This window comes from Pongo pygmaeus, chromosome 1, assembly GCF_028885625.2.
Source record: "Pongo pygmaeus isolate AG05252 chromosome 1, NHGRI_mPonPyg2-v2.0_pri, whole genome shotgun sequence".
In the NCBI taxonomy this organism is placed as follows: Eukaryota; Metazoa; Chordata; class Mammalia; order Primates; family Hominidae; genus Pongo; species Pongo pygmaeus.
In genome coordinates this window covers 208,212,866-208,239,089 of record NC_072373.2, presented here as the reverse complement: position 1 = coordinate 208,239,089, position 26,224 = coordinate 208,212,866, and the positions used below count along the sequence as shown (strand labels likewise).

At 55.5% G+C, this 26,224-nt stretch overlaps 1 protein-coding gene across 2 annotated transcripts in view; it reads left to right on the top strand.

Annotated features, from left to right (window-relative positions):
* Positions 1 to 844: 844 nt before the first annotated feature.
* EPHA8 (EPH receptor A8) overlaps positions 845 to 26,224 on the top strand; it is a 41,122-nt gene continuing 15,742 nt past the window's right edge. The window contains exons 1-4 of one of the 2 annotated variants that reach the window (XM_054456403.2): positions 845 to 1,080; positions 6,623 to 6,687; positions 13,831 to 14,494; positions 24,658 to 24,813. In XM_054456403.2, coding sequence (XP_054312378.1) covers positions 987 to 1,080; positions 6,623 to 6,687; positions 13,831 to 14,494; positions 24,658 to 24,813 — 979 coding nt within the window. In that variant the 5' untranslated portion in view covers positions 845 to 986. Of the gene's footprint in view, positions 1,081 to 1,256; positions 1,289 to 6,622; positions 6,688 to 13,830; positions 14,495 to 24,657; positions 24,814 to 26,224 lie in introns of those variants that run through there. The other variant, XM_054456392.2, reaches the window with a different exon arrangement.

The window sequence follows — 26,224 nt, the reverse complement described above, 5'->3', positions numbered from 1 at the left end:
GTCCTGGGGGATGGAACTGGAGACAGGGAAGGTCAGGGGAGGGAAAAGCAGGGAATGATAGTACCCCCTCACTGGAGAGCAGCTGCCATGACCGGCCACCTGGCTGTGCGCCCGGCCGTCTGCCAGGAGTTCCACCTGGGCCCTTTCATGCCACCCTAGGATATCGATACTGGTATTCTTGTTTTACAGACATGAAGTTTTAGACTCAGAGAGGTTAAGAAACTTGACTAAGGCCACACAGCAGGACACTTGTCTTCCTGGTCCCTGAGCGTGTCCTCCTGACCACTGCAATCTAAGACCTCCCTAAAATCTCGTGGTCCCTAAATGCCAAGTTGTTGGGGTGCGGAAAGGGAGAGAGTTTTGGTTTTGGTGTTTTTTTGGTTTTTCACCTAAAAGTGCCTCTGAGTTTGCCGCTGAGCCCATCTCTGAGCCTCTGCCCATGAACTAGTGTGTATCCATCGGAGTGTGTTACCACGCGAAGCACTCGGCGTTGGGGTCATGCGTGCAGGAGCGAGCGTGCGGTGGACGTGCGGCCCGCGCGTGTGTCCACAGAGGGAATCCCTGGGTGGGTCTGGTCCTGGTGTCGCCGGGACGTCCCGATGGTGGCTTCGCGCACTGGGGCCCTGAGTCCACGTGCGCAGCGCGAGGCGCGCCCCCGAAGGTGCCCACCGGGGGAGTGTGGGCGTGCGCACGTGCGGCGGCGGTGGCCGCGGGCCGGGTGGCCGTGGTGCGGGCTCAGTGTCCCCCACCCCCCCGCTTCGGTGCTGATTGGCTCGGCGCTGTGACGGGCCGGCCCCCGCCCGGGGCGGCGGCGGCGGCGGCGGCGGCGGGTGCGGGTGCCCGCGTGTGCGCTGGAAGCCGCGTGTGCGCCGGGGTGTGCGCCCGGCCGGGTGTGCGGAGAGCTAAGGAGCGCGCTCCCTCCCGACGCGCGGGCCGCCGCGGCCGAGCCCGAGGGTGCGCGGCGCCCCCGCCCGCCCGGCCCGGCCATGGCCCCCGCCCGGGGCCGCCTGCCCCCCGCGCTCTGGGTCGTCACGGCCGCGGCGGCGGCGGCCACCTGCGTGTCCGCGGCGCGCGGCGAAGGTGAGCGGCGGCGGCGGGGCGGGGGCGGCCGAGGGGCGCGGGGCGCGGCGCGCGCTGCCTGCGGCACAACTTCCTTTGCATCGACCCTGAGCTCCAAGGCGGCCGGGATCCCTCGGCCCGGGGGGCGGGGTGGCACCGCGGAAGAGACCCGGGATTAAGGGACAGAGCGGTGGAGATGGGAACCCGCGAGCTTGAGGAAGACGGACAGGTACCGGGGACTGGGGGACAGTGGGAAAGGACAGGAGACAGGACTGAGGGATGTGCAGCTGGGGACAGAAAACTGAGGGTCGGACGCCGGGGACAAGGGGACAGGACTGGACAGAAGACAAGAGAAGAGGTAAGGAGGAGAGGGTACAGTGAGGTAGGGCAAGGAACAGGGTTGGGGACAGAGGACGGGGGGTAGGCACTGGGGATGGGGGGACAGGAGAATGGAGGAGGTTCAGAGGGCAGAAGGAAAAGGGGGTGGGGACGGCATTGAGAGATAGGAGCCAGGCGCTGAGAAACGGGACCCCGGAGAGCAGGACTGGCTTTAAGGGGAGGCAGGAAGGAGGGGTGCGGAATGAGAGTCTGGGAGAGGGGTCAGGGCCCGAGGGCCACAGTCTGGCGACGGGCTGGGGATAAGAAGCGAGGGCAGGAGAGTTCCAGCTGGAGGAGAGGCAGCTTCGTGGGCAGCAGGAGCGGCTTGGGGAGGAGAGGGCTGGGGGATGGGGAGGCCACAGAGAGATTGGGGCAGGCAGGCCCCGGAGAGCAAAGTCTTGTCAGAGAAGACTGGGATGGCAGGGTCACTCTGGGGCCCTGTGTGGGAGGAAGGATTGGGGTGGGGAGGTGCACTGAGTCGTTGGGACCAAAAAGGTCTGGGAAATGACTTCTGGTGGTGGGGGCACAAGAAGAGCTGAGAGGGAGCACCTAAGCCTCCCATCCACACACCCCTTAGCTCCCTGGAGACCCCAGCTCCAACCGGCTCAGGAGGTTTCCCTGGGTCCCACTCCCCACACCCCAACCCCTGCCCTGACCCTCCTCTGTTCCCACAGCTCTGCCCCAAGGAAGCCAGAGCGTCTCCGTGCAGGCTCCCGGGGCTGATGTTCAGGGACCAGAGCTGGGTCCTCACCCTGCCAGGATGAACTTCCAGGTGTGAGCGAACTCTGGAGCCGGTGCTGCTCTTCCACGCCCAGACAGACCACACATCTGCCCTTCACACACAGCTCACCGAGATCCCACCCTACACACAAGCACACACACAGGCTACTTGGGATTCACACTTGTGACCCAGGCCTGTAGAGACTCATGTGTAGTCAGTCTCCCCACCCCACATAACATCCACAGCCACACACACAGAAATGAAGTCAGTACACATGGGCACAAACACACATGTACATGCACGTACAGATGCATACACATGAAAATACGCAACTCTGTGTCTACATATATACATCACACCATATATGTAAGGAGCCCGTCGCTTGCATCCATGCCCACGGAAATGCATGTGCACCAACAAACACACACAGACACAGATAAAATCATAGTCTCCCATGAACCCAGGGCCCAGCATGGAGGAGGAGGAACCCAGGGCCCAGCATGCAGGAGGGGCACGGCAGGGTGGCCGAGAGGTGAGATGCCGGCAGAGCAGGGCTGGGTGGGTGTAACAAGGCACAGGTTCCGGGGGCACTGGGAGAGGTCTGGGGTTGGGGGGTGCTGGGGAGTAGGAAAGTGGGCAGGATTGGAATCTAAGAGGCCTTGGGGCCCTGGGAGCTGCGCCTGAGAAGACGGCTTTCCGAGGGTGGGTGGAGGGAAGGGGACAGTTCATTTGCCCTGCAGGCTCTGAGGAGCCCTCCATTGAGGCGCTGGGAGCCGGGTGGTGCACCCCCAACCCCTTGACTCAACTCTCTTCTCTGGGAAGGAGGCAGCACCCTCTGGAATCACAGGCTGGTAGCCCCAGAGCCCCTCGAAGAGGGGGCTTGGACCAGGCTCATGTGCTGAGGACAAACCATGGGTCTGGGGAGGGGACCTGTGCAGTGGGTGGGGGCCAGCAGCTGAGGAAGAGGCAGGGTCTAGAGAGAGAGGCAGGTGGGGAAGTCTGTGTCCAGGGTGAAGGGAGGCATAGCCCAAGGGCGAGAGTCCACGCCCTCTCCGATCAATGCAGCGGGGTACCCACAGCCAGGCACAGGTTACCCATGCAAGTCAGACAGCCATGGGGTGGAGACCCGGGACCTGAGTTCCATGTGGCGCATCTGGGAGTCCTCTCCAGCACTGTCCCTGGGCTGGTCTAGAACAACCAGAGCCAGCCGAGGAGACTGTTGGAACTCAGGGAGGGGGCTCTGCTCCCAGCTAGGTCTAGCAAAGGTGACAGGACCTTAGCCTGGCCAAATACCAGGCCACTCTCAGAGCCTTTGCTGGGGCGCCCGTGGGCCCAGGAAGGGCCCTGCACCTGCAGAGTCGCCCCCTGACCCCTGCCAGGCCCAGGCCGCTTGTTGCTCTCTGGTGTGGCTTATCCTCCACTTTGAAGTGATCTCCAAGGCATTCAGAATCCTGGCTGACGTCCCCTGGCCACCCTGAATTCTCCAGCCTCACCATCATGCGCTGCGTCCTCAGGGAATGTAAATCAATTTAAGTATTAGTCTCAGCGAAATGGAATGGGGGAAGGCGACGGTGCTGGAGAAAAAAAGAAATCGCATAATGCCTTCCACAGTCGAACAGGAACGGCTTAGGAGTTATCTGTGCTTCCCAGAGCAGGAGAGGGACCCGTTTGATCCCCCCAGAACAGCCCAGGCAGATAGGCCTAGGAGGGTTGCCTATGGACATCTTTCAGTTAAGGAAACTGAGGCAGAGGAGTTAAGTGCTTCGCTTCACTGAAGGGCCCTGGGAGACCATGGAGTCCAATCCCCGTGTTTTGTAAGTGGGGAGATGGGCCCACGGAGAAGAATTGGCTTCACAGTCCGGCAGCGCAAGAGGCAGGAGAGAGGCCAGCTGTGGTGACCAGAGGGTCTGAATTCCCAAGGGGACCCAGGCCCAGGCTGGGTGGGCCTAATGCTGGCGTTCTCCAGCGCTCATCAAACCTCCTATGGACTTGGGGCTTCCTTCAAGGGACACTCTGCGTTCTCACCCATTCAAGGGGACATGGATGGGGAAGGTGGAGATGGGGACAGGGGAAGAGGAGGGAGGGGAGGGACAGAGAAGGGTCTGGAATGAATTGGAACAAACAGCCCTGGAATCCTATAGCCCTTCCTGAGTCCGATAGAATTGACTTTTGACTTATCTTTGGATTATCTGATCCCCCTGACTGGTTGATCAAGAATCAGCTGCAGATAAGGTGGGGCTTCCTCCAGGAGGGCAGGGCCTGGAGAGCGGTGTCTGCAGGCCCTGAAGCCCACGCGCTCCAGGGGGAGAATCCTAAGCGGTGGACATCCACTTGGGTGGCTCCGGGATAGGGACAGGTCTGGGCTGCATCCAGGCCAGGTCACAGAAGGGGCCCAGTCACCCCGAGACCTGTGTCCGGGATGCGGGGTGGGGCGGGGGGACCCACACGTGTCCTTCTCTCACCATCTTCCCAAACTCGGCTTTGCTGGTCTGGGGGAAACTGCAGTGCGGCCCCCTCCCCCTCCCACCAGTCAGCAGGAGGAGAGAGCTTGCCTGACCCAGTTTTCTCTACATTGCCTGAGAGGGAGGGAGGGAGGGAGGCGGGAAGCCTTCTCTCTGCCTCTGCCCCTGGTGTGGGGCCGGCTTGGGGAGGGGGAGGTCCCTCTGCAGACATTCGCTGTGTCCCCTGATCCCAAGTGGCCCCTGGGGACCCAGGGAGGAATGCAGGGAGGAGCATGGAAACCCCTTCCCTAGTTCTGCCAGCCCTACTCCAGCCGGCCTCCTCCAGGCTCCCTGACGGTGGGGTGGGGAGGGTGAGAGGCAGGAGAAAATCAGCAAATAAGAGCATCCTCACTCCAGCATTTCCTGAGGACACTTGTCTCGTCTTTGAGGGGCAGGCTTAGAGCTATGCAAATCTCAGGCAGAAGGACGACCAGCCTCCCCGCGGGAAAGTTCCAGGAGAGCTCCACCTTTAACCCCCGTCACCTGCCCAGGCCTGCTGATTGGGGTGGGTAAAAGCCCATGGCTGTTGGCTGGGAGAAGAGGTTCATGGAAGGCAGAGTGAAAGGGAAAGCTGTGGGACTCTGGAGCCAAAAGCCCTCTCATATAGCAATCACCAGTTAGATCAAAAGGAAGCAGAGAGGTGAAGGGACTTAACCAAGGACACACAGCAGTTAGAGACGGCCGAAACCGGAGCCCTGATTTCTAAACAGCATAATGCATCTGTATCACCTTAAGTGAGGGCGTGACCACAAGGGACATGGAGAGAGGCGGGGGGCGGGGGACTTAGAGAAGGGGAACTAGTGTTGGTAAGGACCAGCCCTGGCTCCAGGCTTCACGTACTTTCGTGACCCTCATCCCACCCTTAGGTACTATGAACCCATTTTACAGATGACAAAATTGAAAGTCACCTGCTAGTAAGTAGCTGCCTTGAGACATGGGCCCAGGAATGTATGACCCCCAAGTTGGGCTCTTTTCCCTACCATGTTGAGCCTGCGGGGTCCCCTTTGCAGAGGGCCTGACTTAGAGTGACTTTGCCCTTTGGACCAGTGCTCCTTCCCTGCCGTGGAGACTACCCAGAGGTTCTGCTTCTCGGGCCCGAGCATCCAGGGATGGTGGATGGCCTACAGTTGCTACAGCAAGTGCTCTGAATGCCAGTCCCGCCAGCTACACCTGTGGGGCTCTTGGCACATTCCCGGACCTCCCTGAGGCTCGGTTCTTTTATCTGTAAAATGGAGGTAATAATGGCCGCCTCTCAGGTTGTTGTGCGGGGCGCAGATGAGGCATCTCAAGCTCTCCTTGCAGATATTGGCACCTAGTAGGTGCTCATTAAGAGGCAGCTCTTACCCCCCTAAGCCCCTCCACACCAGATGTGCACAGAGGACGTGCTAGATGCCAGGCACCGTGCTGGGGGAACAGGGTAATTATGAAGCTGGGGCCAGTCCTCAGATGGGAGGTATGACTTTGCAGCATGGACTTTGAATGCCATCATGGCTCTTACAGGAGACAAGGGTCAGGTCATCATCACAAAAGCCTTGTGGGACCGGAATCGTTATCACCCCATTTAACAGAGGAGGAAGCTGAGGCTCAGGGAGGTGAGGGGGCTTGCCCAGGGACGCACAGCTCCTAAGTGGCACAACTGGGATTCTGAGGCCTGCCAGCTTCGAGCCCACCTCTTACTATCCCACTGTGCCACCAGCCAAGGATGTCTGGCACTTGGAACAGCTTGTGTTCTGGGAGTTCAGAATATTACTTTTTGGCCAAGAGGGTGAGAGGAAGGCTTCAGGGAAGAGAAAGAACTTAAACTGGGTCTTCAAGGAGAGGGGAAGACAGAAAGGGCATTCAGGCAGAGGGACCCGTGTGGGCTGTGTGCTGGGGGCTGAGTGTGGACCAGTGTAGCTGGGTCAGGCTGCTCTTGAGGAGCTGGGGAGAAGTCACTGATGCCCTCTTGTCTCCTGTTTTACAGTGAATTTGCTGGACACATCGACCATCCATGGGGACTGGGGCTGGCTCACGTATCCGGCTCATGGGGTGAGTGATGGGCACTGGGGACAACGTCATCCCTCTGTGAGCAGAGAGAGGCTGCCACTCACAGAGTCTGCATGAGATAGATCAAAAGGAAGCAGAGGCCCAGAGAGGTCAAGGGACTTACCCAAGGGCACACAGCAGTTAGTGCTGCTGATCTCTTAACAATTTGGTGCATACGGACCCTTGAGATTACAGAACCAACCCTGGCACCAGATCCCTGATTCTTCAAGTCTGAAGCCCTAGGTCCGGGGATCCCCATGGCTGCATCCTACAGATTCATGAGGTGCCAGGCCCGGACTAAAGAAGGCCAGCCAGGCCTTCCTGCCTTCTGGGTTGCTCCCTCCCTCCCAGCTGCCCTGGCCTCACCAGTCCTCCAACCTCTGGAGTCTCTGCTTGTCTCTCTCCCCAATGTGGCCAAGTTCCCAGGCCTGGCCACAGACTCTGGACTCAGCCTTCAGGTCGCTGTGGGTCACGTGCTCACAGGCCGTGCCCCCATCCTCCTGGGCAGTGGCTGCAGTGAGCAGGCTGCACTGCCCCATCCCTCTGCTTCTCTTCTCTGAATCCTGTGGGAGCAGAGCAGTAGAGTAGGAGTGAGCCTGTGAGCCTGGTGAGATCCCGGCTCTGCCCTTGACAAGCAGATGGCCTTGGGTCACCATTTCACTTCTCTGAGTCTCAGTTTCCCCATCTATAGGAAGGGACAAGTCTGTGATGACCTCCTAGGTCTGCGCCAGGGTGAGAGCAGATGACACAGTCTTGGCACCAAGTCTGGCACAGGGTGAGCCCTCAATGAACGTAGGCTTTTATGATGATCATTAACATTGTTACTCACGTGTATTATCACACAGTTACTGTCACATGAACTTCCTCTCACCAGCATGCTCAGAAACACACACATGCACACACACATGCACGTGCATACACACAAATGCACACACATGCACGCACGTACACACAAGCACACACGCACGCGCATACACACATGCACGCACACACGCACGCACGTACACACACATGCACACACACGCACACGTGTACACACAAGCACACACGCACGCGCGTACACACATGCGTGCACACACGCACGCGTGTACACATATGTGCGCACACACGCACGTGCGTACACACATGCACACACATGCACGCGCAGACACACACAAGCACACGCATGCGTGTACACACATGCACACACACACAAACGCGCGTACACACACATGCGCGCACACACGCACGTGTACACACACATGCACACACATGCACGTGTGTACACACACATGCACGCACAACACGCACGCGCATACACACACATGCACACATCCCTGCCACAGGCGCAAGCACATCGTGCATACTTGAGTTCTTTCATGTCCACATTCAGCTTTTATGGCTCTGAGGACAGAGAGATAATAATAATAATGATAATGATGATAACGACACCAACAGTTGACATTTATGAAGAGCCTTTCTTGACTTTGGGTAGAGTTTTCATCTGGGCCTTTTGTGGGGGGCCTGTGGTTGGAAGTCTAGACACGGCCCCGCTCCTCTCTCTCTGGGGGTCTGGTCACCAGGCAGCAGTGAGCTGAGCCTGTTATCAGCCCTCATGCACCGGGCTCCCGGGAGCCGGGGGCAGGCCACATGGCCCTGGCTCTCCAGGTCCCCGAGCCTGGAGGAAGCCTTGGTCGCCTGACCCAGCACCACTGCCTGAGGACAGACGCCAGGTTCTTGAGGTGTCCCTTTACCTCCCGGCGCGTCAGTTCCCCCATCTGTAAAACACTCCTTGGTGTGGCTGTTTTCCTCGCGTGAGCGTGGTGTGGAAGGGCTTTGGTGCAGTGAGCTGGCCCCCACCGTGGCAGGGTTCCACCCATGAGGAGGTGGGTCCTGGTCCCTCCCTCACTGCATGGCGGTTGGCTGAGATGGCATTCCCCTGAGTCCCAGCAGCTAGGAGGGCACGCCTGGGTCCTGGCTGGCTCCGGGGTGTCTTTATCCCGCTCAGAGCACCGGACTTGGTGTTTAGGGTAGCGAGGAATTGTCAGGGTTTTCAGCAGGTGGGGAGCATGGCTGGCCTCGTGTTTTAGATGCTCACACTGGCAGTCTCAGGTGGGTTTTCGTGCAGGGCGCTATAAAGCATAGCTCAGCGTTCTGGCATTGCATTCGCGAGTTAGAACAAATCAGGCAACTTAGATTCGCTGAGCTCTGAGCAGGTCACAGGCATGATCTCATCACTCCCCACAACCAATCCTTGAGGTGGGTGCAACCACCGCACTTCACAGGTGAGGAAGCTGAGGCTCAGGGCAGTGAGGAGTAATTTGCCCATCATCAAGCAGGTTCCAGCTGATGGCAAGCTGGGACTCAAACTTGGGTCTCTGTGGGCCCAGAGCCTGCGGTGAGTCCCTTACGCCACCTTCAAACTGCAGGCAGTGAGGCCCACTCTGTGACCGTTTCATGAGATGGGGAGGCAAGCCTGCACTCTCTGCTGAGGCAGGGACCACCTGCCATCTTCGGGGGGCCTGGAGACTGGGGTTTCTCGGAGAGGAGGGAAGGCTGGAATGAGATGCCTGATTCGCAAACTCTAGAGCTTGAACCTGTGCCAGGCTAGCAGGTGAGGCATGCAGAGTCCCACATCCAGGAGGTCTGTGGAGGGGCCTGGGAATCTTCTGTTTAATTAGCTTTCCAGGGAGCCAGGCATGGTGGCTCACACCTGTAATCATAGCATTTTAGGAGGCTTGCTTGCGACCAGGAGTTCAAGACCAGCCTTGGCAACATAGTGAGACCCTTTCTCTACAAAAAAAAAAAATTAAAATTAGCTGGGCGTGGTGGTGCACACTTGTGGTCCCAGCTACTCGGGAGGCTGAGGTAGGAGGATCGCTTGAGCCTGGGAGGTCGAGGCTGCAGTGAGCCAGTGTACTCCAGCCTGGGTGATAGAGAGAGATCTTGTCTCAAAAAATAAAAATTAAAAATAATAAACTTTCCAGGTGATTCTCCTGCCCAGCTGGGAGGGGGAACCTCTAGAGATGGTCCTTGAGGTTCTATCCACCCCTCTGACTCTGGAGTCCATTCAGTAGCTTGAGGACAAGGGTCACCCAGGGCAGTCTCCAGCCTCAGAAATGTTACCCGATTATCAGACAGGTGCAGAGCCTGAAGGGCCAGGGCACTGGGTCCTGATGAGCGGGGGCTCCGCCTCCTGTAGTCAGTGTCATTCAGGCAGATCACTTACTTCGCCTCCACCTCCTCATTTATAACGTGGGGACAATCTTAGAACTGCTCCGTGCAGTGCCATCGATGGGCTGATACATGAAAAGGCCATTTTACCAACGAGAAACTGAAAGCTCTCAGAGGCGAAGCAATTCTACCAAGACTAGGGGAGGTCTGGCCCAGACCCCCTGCTCTTCATCAGGCTGCGTCCTTCCCTCTGCTCCCGGGAACTTCCACACGCTGGGAAGTGCTCCGCCTGCTCTGGCTAATTAACATGGACTAACAAATGCTGCTTTAGGTAAGTGGGCAGGTTAGTTTCCATTGTCTCACTGGATTCTCACCACCCCCTGGAGTAGATGGAAGGAGCAGACATTCGCTACCCCATTTTACAGAAGAGAAGCCCAAGCCTCAGAGAAGGGATGTGCCTCACCAAGCGCTGCACAGCTGGTTCGCTGCATTCTGATATGGGAGGAGGACAGAGTTGGGGGAGCAGCGTGCCAGAGTCAGTTTTTGGGCTTGAGAAGCAGCGGAGATGAGAGTGGCACCCATCATGGGGTGGGGGTGCCCCAGGCAGAGAACAGGGCTGATTCTGCCCTTGCACCAGACCTCCAGGAGTCTGTGCCACTCTGGGCATCAGCAGCTCCCGGGGCTGGCAGGGCTAGGCCAGACCATTGGCCCCGGTGGGGCAGCTGGAGTAGACTCAGACTGAGCTGATTAATTTATCCAGGTCCCTGGTAGGAAACAGACAGGGAGCAGCTGGCTGGCTCTTTGGTGCTCCATTAATTGTGACAATGACTTTAACCCCAGATGTGATGCTGCGCTGCTTGGAGCCTCTGACAGCAAAGCGGGGTGTGGAGCAGGGGTCCTTCTTGGGTCGGGGAGACTCGGAAGCCTAAACTCTTTCAGGTGAGGCTGGCACTCCCTGGGGCCCCTTTGGAAGCAGGAAATCCTCCCACATGGTCCCTGGAGGCAGGCACGGTGGGCTGTGAAGATGCTGCCAGTTCAGTATCATATTAGGGCCATTCGTCAACGGCCTTCCTGTGCCAGACCTGAGCTAAGCACTTTGCAGAAATTTTCGCACTGCATCCTCTCAAACCTCGCTCAAGTGGGGCCTGTTTGAGTCCCATTTTACAGATGTGGGCACTGAGGATCAAGACGAGATTAGATGGAGGGGCTTGGGATGGGCAGAAAAAGACTTGAGATGCCCATGACCTTCTCTCTAGTGCTTGTGGAATAAGCCCAGAACTCCACAGGTTCTCAGAGCATCTGGTCATGAAGCCCCCTCCCCCTTTAAGCAATAGGATCTCTAGTTCAAGGACAATTGAAAAAGGTCAGGGTGTTGCATGTGTGGAGGAACCAGGACGGGCCCAGAGACCAACCCCTCCCTCTGCCCTCATCCTCCAGCTCCTCCTCGGAGCCCTCATGAGTCCCTGAAGTCAGCTCAACAAGGACTGCTCCTGGCCAGCCGGTGCTCAGCAGCCGAGGAAGCTAGGGCTCTCCCCTCCCCTGTCTTCTGCAGACCTCCACCCTTGCAAGAGGGTCCTGCTTCATTGCAGTGCCAGGTTGACAGGTAAACTACAGATGCCCACACCCAGGAGGGCTGGGGAGGGGCCTGGGAGTCTTGCCCACCTGGATTCCCTCAGCTCTTCACCCTGCTCTGCCTAGTCTGGTGGACCCAGGGCACTTGAGGACAGGGAGTGTTCTTGGCATCTTTCTTTTTTTGAGACGGAGTCTCGCTCTATTGCCCAGGCTGGAGTGCAGTGGCACAATCTCGGCTCACTGGAAACTCCGTCTCCCGGGTTCATGCCATTCTCCTGCCTCAGCCTCCTGAGTAGCTGGGACTACAGGCGCCCGCCACCATGCCCGGCTAATTTTTTGTATTTTTAGTAGAGACGGGGTTTCACTGTGTTAGCCAGGGTGGTGTCGATCTCCTGATCTCGTGATCTGCCCGCCTCAGCTTCCCAAAGTGCTGGGATTATAGGCGTGAGCCACCGCGCCCAGCCAGGCATCTTTCTTTCTTTCTTGTTTATTCTGGTGAAATACACATAATGTAAAGTTTACCGTCTTAACCCTTTTTAAGTGCACACCTCGGTGACATGTAGTGCATTCACATTGCTGTGTGGCCATAACCACCACCACTGCCAGAACTCCATTCATTCTGCAAAACGGAAACTCCACACCCTTAAACAGTAACTGCCCCCTCCCTGCCAGCCCCTGGCAACCAGCATTCTACTTTCTGGCTCTCTAAATCTGACTACTCTAGGTAGTGCGTATACGTGGAATCCTAACAATATTTATTTTTTGTTTCTAGCTTATTTCGTTTGGCATGTCTTTAAGGTGTATCAGAATTTCCTTCCCTTTTAAGGCTAATACTCCATTGTAGGTGTATGCCACATTTTGCTTGTCTACTGGTTCATTGACGTACAGTTGGGTTCCTTCTACATTGTGGCTATTGTGAATAATGCTGCTATGAATAGGGGTGTACAAATATCTTTTTGAGACCCTGCTTTCAATTCTTTGGGATATATACCCAGAAATGGGATTGCTAGATCATATGGTAATTCTATTTTAAACACTTTGAGAAGCTGCCATACTGTTTTCCACAGCAGCTGCACTATTTTACAATTCCACCCGTAATGCACAGGGTTCTAATTTCTCCACATCCTTGCCAACACTTATTATTATCATTATTATTATTTTTTTTTGAGAGGGAGTCTCACTCTGTTGCCCAGGCTGGAGTACAGTAGTGCGATCTTGGCTCACTGCAACCCCTGCCTCCCAAGTTCAAGTGATGCTCCTGCTGCAGCCTCCTGAGTAGCTGGGATTATAGGCACGCACCACTGCATCTGGCTAATTTTTCTATTTTTAGTAGAGACAGGGTTTCACCATGTTGGCCAGGCTGGTCTTGAACTCCTGACCTCAGGTGATCCACCTGCTTTGGCCTCCCAAAGTGCTGGGATTACAGGCATGAGCCACCGCACCTGGCCTTATTATTATTTTTTTTACAACAGCCATCCTAATGGGTATGAAGTGATGTCTCATTGTGGTTTTGATTTGTATTTCCCTAATGATTAGTGATGTTGAGCATCTTTTCATGTACCATTTGGCCATCTGAATATTTTCTTTAGAGAAATGTCTGTTCAAGTCCTTTGCCCATTTTCTAATCGGACTGTTTCTTTTCTGTTGTTGTTGAGTTGTGGGAATTCTTTATGTATTCTGGATATTAATCCCTTATCAGCTACGTGATTTGCACATAGCTTCCCCCATTTCATGGGTTACCTTTTCACTCTGTCGAGAGTGTCTGGTTTATTTCGGAATCACTGATGCCCAGCCAGCAGGCAGCACAGAAGCAATTAACACTCAACTTTCTCACATCCTGGGATTCCCTTGAGTGGGACCCAGGCCAGCCCAGGGGAAGAGCAAGAAGAGCAGGGTGGAGGGAGGCTGTGGATCAGGCAGTCACTCAACAAGCAGCAGTGCAGGAGAGGCTGCTGAAGGATTTGAAGTGGGCAAGGCATAGTCTGGTTCATATATTAGAAAGATTCCTCTGGCAGCTGATACAGAAACTGGACTTGCTGACTTCCCCAGGCAAGTCCTCCCACTCTAAGAAAGATAGGAGGAGCCATAGAGAAGTGAGGGCAGAGCTTTGGCATCAGACAGGCCTGATTCCCGTCCAGCCATCGCTCGATAACGAAATGACCTCAGACGTGTGGCTCACAGGTCAGAGCCTCTACTTCCTCATCTCAAGAGTTAGTAAATAACACTTTCCCGGAAGATCGTGGCCCTCTGCGAGATCGTGTCTACAGGGGGCCTGGCATCTAGTAGCTATGACAGTCCACCAGGAGGCCAACTCCTTGGTCTTTTTTTTTGCCAGCGTCCCCAGCACAGAACACAGGGTCATTGGCAAAAGAGGGTGAGGTGCTGGCTCTGCTGTAGTGGCTGTGTTCTCTCTGCCCACAGTGGGACTCCATCAGCGAGGTGGACGAGTCCTTCCAGCCCATCCACACGTACCAGGTGTGCAATGTCATGAGCCCCAACCAGAACAACTGGCTGCGCACGAGCTGGGTCCCCCGCGACGGCGCCCGGCGCGTCTATGCTGAGATCAAGTTTACCCTGCGTGACTGCAACAGCATGCCCGGTGTGCTGGGCACCTGCAAGGAGACCTTCAACCTCTACTACCTGGAGTCGGACCGCGACCTGGGGGCCAGCACACAAGAAAGCCAGTTCCTCAAAATCGACACCATTGCGGCCGACGAGAGCTTCACAGGTGCCGACCTTGGTGTGCGGCGTCTCAAGCTCAACACGGAGGTGCGCGGTGTGGGTCCCCTCAGCAAGCGTGGCTTCTACCTGGCCTTCCAGGACATAGGTGCCTGCCTGGCCATCCTCTCTCTCCGCATCTACTATAAGAAGTGCCCCGCCATGGTGCGCAATCTGGCTGCCTTCTCAGAGGCAGTGACGGGGGCTGACTCGTCCTCACTGGTGGAGGTGAGGGGCCAGTGTGTGCGGCACTCAGAGGAGCGGGACACACCCAAGATGTACTGCAGCGCGGAGGGCGAGTGGCTCGTGCCCATCGGCAAATGCGTGTGCAGTGCTGGCTACGAGGAGCAGCGGGATGCCTGTGTGGGTGAGCGCACCATGGCCTGGGCATGGGTCAGCCGGCAGCGGCGCTTGGTCTGGGCACAGCTGCCAGGGTGTAAGGGGGGACGTCAGAGCCCACAGGCACCTGGGTGGCCCACACAGCCCCTGGGAAGATGGATAAACCTCCAGTGTTCCTACATCAGCAAATACGCCAGGCCACCTGTGTCCGTGTGTTGGGGAAGGACGTGGGAGCAAGATGGGGGAGGGGAGAGGGAGGGAAACAGACTTTAGCCGGGTGGTGCCTTCTGTGGGGGTACAGCTAAAGGCCTGTGCAATTGGGTATGCTATGGAATTCCTACCCGGATTAGGGAATGATACCGCGGGCTAACTCAGGTCAGACATAGTTCTAAGCACTTTGTGAGTATTAACTCATTGAATCCTGGCCACTACACTATGATGTAGGAACTACTATTATCCTGGTTTTATAGATGAGGAGACACAGTGAGGCAAAACAACTTGCCCAAGGTCATGCAGCTGGGGTTGGCAGAGCTGGGATTTCAACTCAGAAGTCTGGCTCCAGAGTTGGTGCTCGAAACCGCTGAACTTCTGACCTGTAGGGTAGAGGGAAGTGGGACCGGGGCCCTAGGTGAATGAGCACAGTGAGGGGTATGAAGCCCGGGGCACCCAGGGAGTACAGTCTGGGTTGGGCCTGTCCCTGGGGCCCTGAACAGGCTGCTTCTGTTCAGGGGGAACTTATCAGGGACCTGTGCGAGAAGACAGGCAAGGCCCTTGTGGAGGAGGACAGTGAGCAGAGAGCCCCTGGGCCACGACTCAGGGTGGCAGCTGTACCCATAGGTGTGCTGCTGGGTTCCTGTGTCGGAGCAGGAGCAGGGCATGCAGATGAGGGAGCCTAGGCCCAGGTGATGTGCATGAGTGTGTGTGTGCATGTGTGTGTGTGCATGTGTGCGTGAGTGTATGTATGCATGTGTGCATGCATGTGTGTGCATGTGTGTGTGCATGTGTACGTGAGTGTATGTGCATGTGTGTGTGCCTGTGTGCGTGAGTGTGTGCATGTGTGTGTGCCTGTGTGTGAGAGTGTATGTGTGCATGTGTGTGTGCATGTGTGCGTGAGTGTATGTGTGCATGTGTGCATATGTATGTGAATGTATGCGTGTGCCTGTGTGCGTGAGTGTATGTGTGCATGTGTGCGTGTGCGCATGTGTGCATGAGTGTATGTGTGCATGTGTGTGTGCCTGTGTGCATGTGTATGTGAGCATGTGTGCATATGTATGTGTGCATGAGTGTATGTGTGCATGTGTGCGTGTGTGTGAATATGCACGTGTGTGTGCCTGTGTGTATGTGTGCGTATGTGTGTGCATGTGTGCGTGAGTATATGTGTGCATGTGTGTGTGCAGGTGTGCGAGTGTATGTATGCATGTGTGTGTGCATGTGTGCGTGAATATGCATGTGTGTGCATGTGTGCGTGAATGTGCATGGGTGTGCATGTGGGCGTGTCTGCACACATTTGTGCATTAGTGTATTATGCATGTGTGCGTGTGTATGTGTGCATGTTTGTTTACGTGTGTGCGTGTGTGCATGAGTGTGTGCGTGTGTATGCGTGTGTGCATGTGCGTGAGTGTAGTGTGCTTGTGTGTGCATGTGTGTGAGTGGATGCATGTGTATGTGTGCGTGTGTGTGCATGTGCGTGAGTTTACCAGTGTGTGCATGAGTGTATGTGTGCAAGTGCGTGAGTGTATGTATGCCTGTGTGCATCTGTGCGTGTGCACATGTGTGTGCATGAGTATGTGTGCGTGTGTGTGCACGTGTGCATGTATGCCTGTGTGTGCATGTGGCATGTGTGTGTATGCATGCATGCGTGAGTGTACGTGTGTGTGCATGTGTGGGCGTGTACATGTGTGCGTGTGCGTGTGTGCATGTGTGCGTGTTATGTGTGCATGTGTGCATGCGTGCGTGACTGCATGTGTGTGCATGTGGCGTGTGTATGCATGTGTATGCATGTGTGCGTGAGTATGCATATGTGTGTATGTGTGCATGTGTATGTGTGAATGTGTGTGCATGCGTGTGCCTGTGTGCGTGAATGTGTGCATGTGTGTGTTCCTGTGTGCATGAATGTGTGAATGTGTGTGTTCCTGTGTGCGTGAGTGCATATGTGTGTGCATGTGTGCGTGAGTGCATGTGTGTGTGCATGTGTGCGTGAGTGCATCTGTGTGTGCATGTGTGCATGAGTGTATGCATATGTGTGCATGTGTGCATGTGGCATATGTATGCATGTGTATGCATGGTGCGTGAGTGTATGCATGTATGCATGTATGCGTGAGTGCGAGTGTGTGCTTGCCTGTGCATGTGTGTGTGAATGTATGTGTACGTGTGTGCATGTGTGTGAGTGTACGTATGCATGTGTGCATGAGTGTGTGTATGTGTACGTGTGTGTGCGTGTGTGCGTGAATGTGTGCATGTGTGCGTGAGTCTATGCCTGTGTGCATGAGTGTAAGCGTGTGTGTGCGTGTGTGTATATGTGTGTGTATGTATGCGTGTGTGCATGTGTGCATGTGTGTGGATGTGTGCATGAGTGTATGTATGCATGTGTGCATGAGTGTATGTGTGCATGTGTATGTGTGCATGTGTGTATGTGTGTGCATGTGCGTGTGTGCACGTGTGTGCGTGTGTATGTATGCATGTGTCCGTGTGTGTACGTGCGTGTGCATGCGCGTGAGTATATGCATGTGTGTATGTGTGCATGTGTGTGTATGCATGTGTGCACCTGTGCGTGTATGTGTGTGTACGTGTACATGTGTATATGTGTGTGTGCATGTTTAAGAGTATGTACGCATGTGTGCATGTATGCATGTGTACTTGTGTGCATATGTGTGAGTGTATGTGTGTGCATGAGTATATGTGTACATGTGCATGCATGTGTGTATATATGCACGCATGCACGCATGTGTCCATGTGTGCATGAGTGTATGTATGCATGTGTGTGCATGAGTGTATGTGTGCACTGTGTGCATGTGTGCGTGAGTGTATGTATGCGTGTGTGCGTGAGTGTATGTATGCATGTGTGTGCATGAGTGTATGTGTGCACTGTGTGCATGTGTGCGTGAGTGTATGTATGCGTGTGTGCGTGAGTGTATGTGTGCATGTGTGCATGATTGTGTGCATGTGTGCGTGCATGTATACATGAGTGTAAATGCATGGTGTGCGCATGTGTGTGTGCATGTGGAGGAGTCTGTGCAGCCAGGTACCCCAAGAGTGGGGAACACTAAGCAAGCTTGTGTGGACAAACAGCAGGTGTCCAGCTGTTCCTGGTCTTGGCCTGGCTTCTCTCTGTGGTTTTCTCTGGTCTCACGAGTGGCTGGGCACATGATGGCTCAGGCCCCCGGGCTCAGTGAAGCCTGGCTGTTGAGATCACTGGATCCCCTGGACAGAGGAGGTGAAAGGGAGGAGGTTGTTCCTATGCAGGGATCAGAGAGACAAGAGCCTGTCCCCAGATACCCTTAGTGAAAACTGGAACGGGGCCCTTGTCAGCTGCTGGGAATATGCTCCTAGCCTTTGCTGCTACTACACAGGCCCTGGGGCCACAGTGAGAAGGACTTTTAGTCCTCATCACCCATCCCTCTGCCCCCAGCAGGCAGGCAGGAAAGGCCCCTGAGCGCTAATAGGACTGGGCATGACATAGGCTGACAGCCTCAGGTGATAACAGGTGGGGCCGGAGTCCAGCTGGCTCCACTTAGGAGCCGTCTTGCCCAGAGATCTCTGGGGCCAGGATCTTCCCTGCAGCCACCAGGCCCTTTGAAGCCCTTCCCAGAGACTCTCTGGTTTTCTCTTTTTTTTTTTTTTTTGGAGACGGAATTTTCACTTTTGTTGCCCAGGCTGGAGTGCAATGGGGTGATCTCAGCTCTCTGCAACCTCCACCTCCTGGGTTCAAGCGGTTCTCCTGCCTCAGCCTCCCGAGTAGCTAGGATTACAGACGCCTGCCACCACGCCCAGCTAATTTTTGTATTGTTATTAGAGACGAGATTTCACCATGTTGGCCAGGCTGGTCTCAAACTCCTGAACTCAAGTGATCCACCTGCCTCGGCCTCCCAAAGTGCTGGGATTACAGGCTTGAGCTACCATGTCCAACCTGCTCTCTGGTTTTCTTAAGAAATCTTGTTTCACATCCCCAGTTTCTATGAGTCTTCTCCTGTCCTGAGCTCTAAACCCCAAAGCACCTTCTGTGGCATTTGCCCATTTCTGGATTTGTTCTGCCCTCTGTAGCCTCGTTTGCCAGGCTCCCCAGGCCACAAGCCTCTATGGTTACTATCACAAACAGCCCTGTATGTCTCAGTTTTGCACTGGGGAAGAAAAACAACCAACACCCCTATTGCCTTCACAGCTTGTAGCGGGGCCCATCACACACCAGCTCATTTGTTCATTGCAGCAAGGCAGGTATCACAATTCCATTTTACAGATGGGGAAGCTGAGGTGTAAGAGGTAGTGTTATCTGCTTAGGCCTTACAGCTAGTGAGAGCTGGAGGCTGAAGACAGATCTGTATTGCTCTGAGGCAGGTACAGGCTTTTTAGCGTCCCTGGCCTGCCCCGGGCTGCTTTGTCCGCCAGAGCTGCTCCAAACCTCCCCTCATTCAGGTGGGGCTAATGAAGGACCTTAGTGATGATTTTTCGTCTTTGATGTTGTAATAGTTATCCATTCTGCTGAGCATCTACTGTGTCCCGGCATTGGGGATACAGGTACAGGGAGTCCCTGCCTCTGGGGACTTAGCAGTTTCTTATCCTTACAACAGTCCTTTAAGATAAGTATTATAGTCCCATTTTACTGATAAGAAAAACTGAGGTCCCTCAACTTAAGTAGCAGAGTAGTGATCTGATCCCAGGTTGCCTGACTCCAGCACCTTCAATTGCTTCCTCTGTGCACAAAGCCCTCTGCAAAGCCCCACTTCCCTCCTCCCTGGGGTAGCATTCGGATGGATGGTTAGCAACTGGTACAGCATAAGTCATAACAATCTGGCTGGTTGGCCGGTGCATATGCACTCAGGGTCGGCCACCGTCCCCAAGTCTGGATTTAGCCAGCGAGTACAAATACGCCAATCATTTGTCCCGGGTGAACTGAGCCACATTTGTCTGTAGGAAGGAGACCTGCCCTCCTGTCTTTGGGGTCAAGACCTCGCTTGGAGGTCTCAGGTAACGCTGCAGTCTCCCTGTGTGGCAGAAGAGGGAAGCGGAGCCCAGAGAGGGGATGTGTCTTGCCCAATGTTCACAGCGCATCAGGGGCGGGGCTCTGAGTGGAAACCCCAGGGCCTGAGTGGCAGGACCTCACGGGGGCTGGGAGAGGCCAAGGCCACTCCTATTCCCTGGCACTGCTGCCACATTAATAGCAAATAAAAAGAAATGCTGAAGTGGGGTTAGGGAATTGCAGCATATTTTGAATTTTACATTTAAATCATAATACAACGTAATTATGCCAGTTGCAAGATAATTACAAGTTTTATAAAAAATATTAATTCATAGTGCACTGCAGGCAGTGAGATTTGGGAATGGAAAGCCCGTTTTAAGTCGCACAAGGAAAGACATTTCTCAGCCCCGTTGGTGGCTTCTGTGGCTGTGTAACCTCATTTGGGAAGGTCAGCACGGGTCCCAAACTAAGGCCCTTCACAAATGGGAGCCAGGTCCAAGAGCTTTCTACCTTTCTACCTCCAGGTCCCCCTTTCTACCCCTGGAGAAGCCCTTGACCTCTTTAGAGCTGCCTGGCTCCTTGGTGGATGGCCTGGGGCAAAGGAAGGGCTGGGAACAGAGTGGGGTACCTTTCCTGCAATACTTGAGATGTCTTCTGCAATCTGGGGCTGCCCCTGCCCGGCCTGAGGGAGTCTTCAGGAGACCTGCTGAGGTCCATGGGGCCCCTGCCTGGTTCGAGGACATCCTGATCCCTTTTGGGCAATTCTCTCAGCAAACAGTTAAGCAGAGGAAGGGCGTGGAGTCAGGGGGTCTCAGCTTGCCCAGTCCTGAGCTCTTGTCCTTCTAGTGACAGGAGCAGGGGTTGACAGCCTGAGACCCACAGCAGGGGCCAGGCCCCCTTCGACAGCTGCCCTCCCTGTCTCGGGTTTTGCCCTCAGAGGCACCCTCAGAAGGTGGCCAGGCAGTACTTGATTTTGCAGAAGACAGTATAGCCTGGGATAAGGGACCCGCCAGGTCACATGGCTCTTTAGAGGCCTTGCTTAGATTGCACTCAGACCTCAGAGACCCATGGAAAAATGTCAGAGCCATGTGGGGCTCGTCCAGTTTACCACTGGGGAATTGGAGGCCCAGAGAAGTGAAGTGACTAGCCCAAGGGCACACAGCGAGGGGTGGTTGATAGAATCTCACATTTCCCAACTCCTTGCCCAGAGGAAGCTCCCCACACTCCACAACTCCGGATCCAGTGACCTCCCCACACCAGGCTGCACTCCCCAGCACCCCCCACACCCTGGTTCACCCCAGAAAGGGGAAGGGCCTCTCAGCGCATCACCCGGCGGAGCAGCGGCTCAGAGCCTGAAGTCCTGGTTGCTGTCCTTCCTGTCACCTGGACGCAGAATATAAATCACCCTTCGCAGCCCTAATCATCTTTCTATAAATATCAGAGAGTCTCATTTCGGAGGGGGAGCAGGAACAGCGAGCTCTTTTGCCTTCCTGACTGTGTTTAAAATCTGATTTAGAATTAATTTCCTTTGGTTGTCCACCAGCGGACACCTTATTTGTCAAATCTCCGGCTCTTTGCGGGGGAGAGCAGAGAGGTGGCCAGGGCCACAGGCAGCTGCTGGCCTGACAGGAGGCCTGGGCAAGGTGCCCTCGGCAGGGGCAGGAGCCCCTCCTGGCTCGAGGCCCAACACCCGGGCACGTGCAGGCTCCGGAAGCACCCTGGGTCGACAGGCAGGGCCGGGCCCCAGCCCAGAGCCGCTCCATCTGTCTCAGCCATTAATTCCCGGCCCAGCCTCCAGGTCTCTGGGCTCCCTGAGGCCTGGTGATTAGTATTCTTATTAAAGATTATTTTATTTTCATTGCGTGGATTAATCTGGCCTTGACACATTATAGCCATATGGGTATTAGCCGAGCTTGTGAGAACTGCCGACAGGTGAGCCACAGCGGCGCAGCCATCTCTTAGCTCTGGGACGGTGCTGGGAGGACGGGGGAAAGGCCATAGCTCCAGAGGCTCCCCGCCCTGGCTGCACATTCTGGCTCTGCTGGGAACCTGGGGCAAGGCACTCAGGCTCCCTGAGCCTGTGTTTCCTCTTCTGTCGTACAATTGTAAGAATTCCAGCTACATCAAATTGTTATAACAACAAGTGCCAGGCACTGCCCTGGCATGAATTTACGTGTCTTCACTCATGTCATCTTTGCCATCTCCCTCTAAGGCGGGTAGAATTATGATCTCCACCTTAGAGACGAGGAAACTGACTTCCAGCAACTTGCCTAATGTCACCGAGCTCAGATAAAGGGGGTTAGACGAGGACAGGAACCCAGGTGCTACGCCCGGGCTTCTGCTCGGGCCTGACAAGGACCAGGTGGGCCCTGGAAAGGGTCAGAGACTTGCAGGGCCAGCCGTGGTGCTGGCTTCCCTCAGGCCCCACATCACGCCATGAGGCTTTGCCTGTCCATCTCCCAATGCCCTGGAAGCTCCCTAAGAGCAGGCCCAGCTCTTACTTCTCTTGGGTCCATAGTAGAAGCTCAGTAAATGTTGGGGAAAGGAATAAACGAGGGAGGGAAGAAGCAAACGGTCTCTGAGATGCTAATCGTTGTGGACTGGATCATTACAGTGAGGATTACTGTCATTCAGCTCAATAACAGGTTCAACAAATATTTGCTGACAAAATGCAAAGCCCTCTTCTGATGATGCCACCCCCAGCAGCCCCCGGGGTTCAGAAGGAGCCTGTGCCCAAGGCTGTGCCCCAGGACTGAGCCTCCCGGGGGGACTTCTGGGAAGAGGAGGCGAGATCACAGTGTGTCAATCAAGACTCCCCACGACTCCAAGCTCCTAGACCTGAGCTCAGCCCCTAGGCAGACCAGAGCCCTCATGGGATCCTCTGGAGGAGAGGGAAAGATGTTGCAACACTGGGGCGTATTTTCCCTACCCTGCAACTTACAAGCTCTTTCTGGCTCTGCAGCTTTCTAGAGTATGAAGCAACTTCAGGGCGTTACCATTTCTCCTGACTCCAAGTTTTCTCTCAAGTTTGTAGAATTTTACAAATGAACCTGGTTTTAGCTTTTATAATAAAGAGATACAATCAACATCCAGAGAAGAAATACTCTGCAATGGCATGGTGTCTTTGTAATTGAAGCTTCTCTCAGGCACTGACTTTTCCAGAACAGGATTTAGGGGAGAGAGAACCACAGTGAGCTTCCCAGTGGTCCCTGTTGCAAAGGACTTCAGTTCCATGGACGGAGCTGGGAGCTGTCTGGCTGGGTGGCATTTGGTCCACCTGAACCTCTGGGGTCTCTGCCCAGAGCAGATAATGGTGGGATCCATTCAATTTGAAAACTCCTGCCTGGAGTTTAACAGCATCTGTCCAGGGCTAGCACTGGACCAGGTTCTGGGACATTGAGATGGGTGAGGGAGTCCTACTCTGTTTGCAAGGATCTGCCCACAGGGGCCTCCCAGTCTAGAAGGAGAGTCAGATACTGACAAGCGAGTATAGCCATAGTGTTGCAGGTGGTGAGGCCAAGCAGGGGCTGCAGGAGCAGGGCGGGGAATGGTCGTTTGTGTGTGTGTGTGTGTGTGTGTGTGTGTGTGTGTGTGTGTGTGTCTAGAGTTCCAGAAGGGACAGTCAAAATTAATCTTAAAAGAGGAGCTCAGTAGGTGGACAAAGGAGAAAAGGCATCGCAGGAAGAGGGCACAGCACGTGCAAAGGCCCCAAGGCAGGAATCAGACTGCTGGGTATGGGGATCAGCCAGTGCTTTAGTCTGGCCTAAGGATGGGGGTGAGGGGCAGCACTAAAGGAGGTTCCAAGTGGGTTTTGGCCAGGCAGGGAGGGATTTGAACACCAGGTTTCATTGTCTAAGCCGTGGGGAACCTGTGAGGCATGAAACAGGCAGTGACTGAGTGAGATATGCATTTTGGAGACTCCCTCAACCTAGGGTATCCCGCTCCCTGCACAGTGGACTCGTTCTTATTCTTTAGGCCACAACTCAAATATCATCTCCTCCCCTGGGAAGTAGCTCCTCCCACCATTTACCCTTCCATCACCTTAGCCCCCTTGTTCTCTCCCTCCCTCCTAGCAGTGATCACAGCTGAGAGCCAGTGGCTCTGGTTCACAGCCCTCCAAGGCCCAAACAGGCCTGGTCCAGAGTTGTGCTCATGAACAGTGGTTGACTGAATGCATGATCACGCAGGCAGCTGGGTGGGGGGAGGCAGGGCTGGAAGTCAAGTCTGAAGGCTGCTGTGGGTGAGAGATGAGGTAGGGTGCGGCAGTGGCTAGAGAGAGGGTCAGTCCCAGCCACAGTGACAGTGACAGTGACAATGTGGGCCTGGGAGGGGAGGAGCCTGCGCTTCTTGGATAGTCACCCTCCCACGGGGGCTTGTAAAACAGACCCCAGGTACCTGCCCTGGCTCTTCTAACTCAGCTATCTGTGGTGGGGCCAGGAATCTGTATTTTTATGGAGGTGGCTCCATGTCTGCCCGTGTTTGGGAACGATGGGTCTTACCAGGTGTCCCCCCCTTTCTAGTCGCATTCCCAACACCCCCGTCCCTGGCCTGCTTCCTCATCCCACCCAAGTCACTTCCTGGGCATTTGATCCTCAGCCCCACGGCCCTGGCCCCTAGGCTGGCGTCGCGCGTAAGGACCAGTGTCCCATAAGGGAGAGAAGGACAGCATCTCCACGCCTAAAGCTGGAGACAGGGCCTGGGGGAGGGGTCAATTAGAGGAGGGCTGGGGAATTTGGAGATGCTCAGGGGTGGGGCTGAATTTGAGGCTGGGACTCCCATGTCAGGGTCTGAACCTCAGCTCTGCCCTGACTAGCTGTGGAACCCTGTGGAAGACACAGGCCCCCTCTGCGCTTCAGTTCTGCCCCCTGCAAATGAGGGCAGCACTGGGCAGTGTGAAGGTCTGCACCTCCGTCCCTCTGGGGGACCCCTCAGGAAGCTGTGGGCCGCAGTGTGAGCTGTCCCCGAGGCCTGCCAGGGTGGCCCTGCTGACTCATGTGCAGCTGCCTTCTCCTCCACAGCCTGTGAGCTGGGCTTCTACAAGTCAGCCGCTGGGGACCAGCTGTGCGCCCGCTGCCCTCCCCACAGCCACTCCGCAGCTCCAGCCGCCCAAGCCTGCCACTGTGACCTCAGCTACTACCGCGCAGCCCTGGACCCGCCGTCCTCAGCCTGCACCCGTGAGTACCACTCTGAGATGCCAGCACCCTGGAGCCCAAGACTGGGCCGGGCCCCTGTGTTTGGTCCTCCAGGCCTCAGAGAGCCAGTTCTCTGCTTGTGGGGCAGGGGCAGGTGGCTCTCTTGAGCTAGAGGTCAGTCTGGGGTCGGGCGGTGGGGGTGACTCTGACCCCTCCACGGTGGCCTAGACGTCTCTGGGCTCTCAGCCTCTGTCCTGTGTCACCTACACTGGAGGGCAGAATGGAGCTGGCCTCACTTCTTTCCCCACACTGGGCAGTTTTTGTCATCTTCTGATCTAGCAGCGATGCTGATGTCCTGGGGGCCAGGTGGGCAAGCCAGGGTGCTCGCCTGTGCGGAGAGGGTGAGGGTTAGGGCAGCAACCCCTCCATCACCATCATCTTTGATGAACTTGTTGGAACTGCTGAATGCTGAGAGCTGCCTTACATGTGTATAGTGTGTGTGTGTGTGTGTACACATGGAGTTTGCATGTCTGATTCTGTGTGTGCCCTGGGACCCCTGCAGTGATTGTGTGGTTGCATGTGTTTGTGTGGGCAGCTGCTCTTACAGATGACGCCTGTATCGTGTTTGGATGCCTGCGTGTAAATGTGCGACATGTAGTTGAGCTCACATATATAAAAGATTTGTCACATATATTAAGGATTCTTAGGAGGAGGTGTGTGTGTGTGTAGGTGTGTGTACATCTGGGTACCTGAAGGGGACTCAGAAGTCCTTGTAAAGCTTGAATGAGGGTGTCTTGTGAGCTCAGCACGTGTGTGTGCGCGTGTGCACACCTGGCCCTGCAAGGGTGCATGTGCCTGGAGAGGGTGTGGCTGCATGTGCACGTGCCCTGCAGACCTGAGGTATGAGGGGATTCTGCGCCCATGCCTGCAGGGCCACGTGACTGTCCTACCTTCTGCTGATGCAGCGCCTGGATTCTCTCCTCTCATCTGTCCTGACGGGCCACTCATACTCCCATTCCAGGCCTGGGGAGGGACCACAGCCTGCCCAACCCAGCCCAGTTGCCAACCCTGGGCTTTTGTGGTAGGGCAAGAGGCACTTCAGACTATTCTGATTTTGCTCTGAATCTGCCCAAGCATCGACCCCCATCTGCCCCTCCCATGCATTCATCACCACCCAGCCCCAGCCTCCCCGCACATGGCAGGCGAGGGCCCAGGTACGTTCATGCTCATATGCTTGTGCACATACATACAGACACACACGCCCACCCTCCCACCGCTGCCCTGCCCAGATCTGTGCATTTTCCCCATGTGGGACCTGTTGGGGCAGAAAAAGTGGCCGGGTGACATGGTGACAGTGTGGGCTCCTCGGCAAGGCGAGTCCAGCCCCAGGTCATGGACGCTTGCGTGAAGCTGGCTGGACTCTAGTTTCTTTCCAAACCCACAGTTCAGTGCT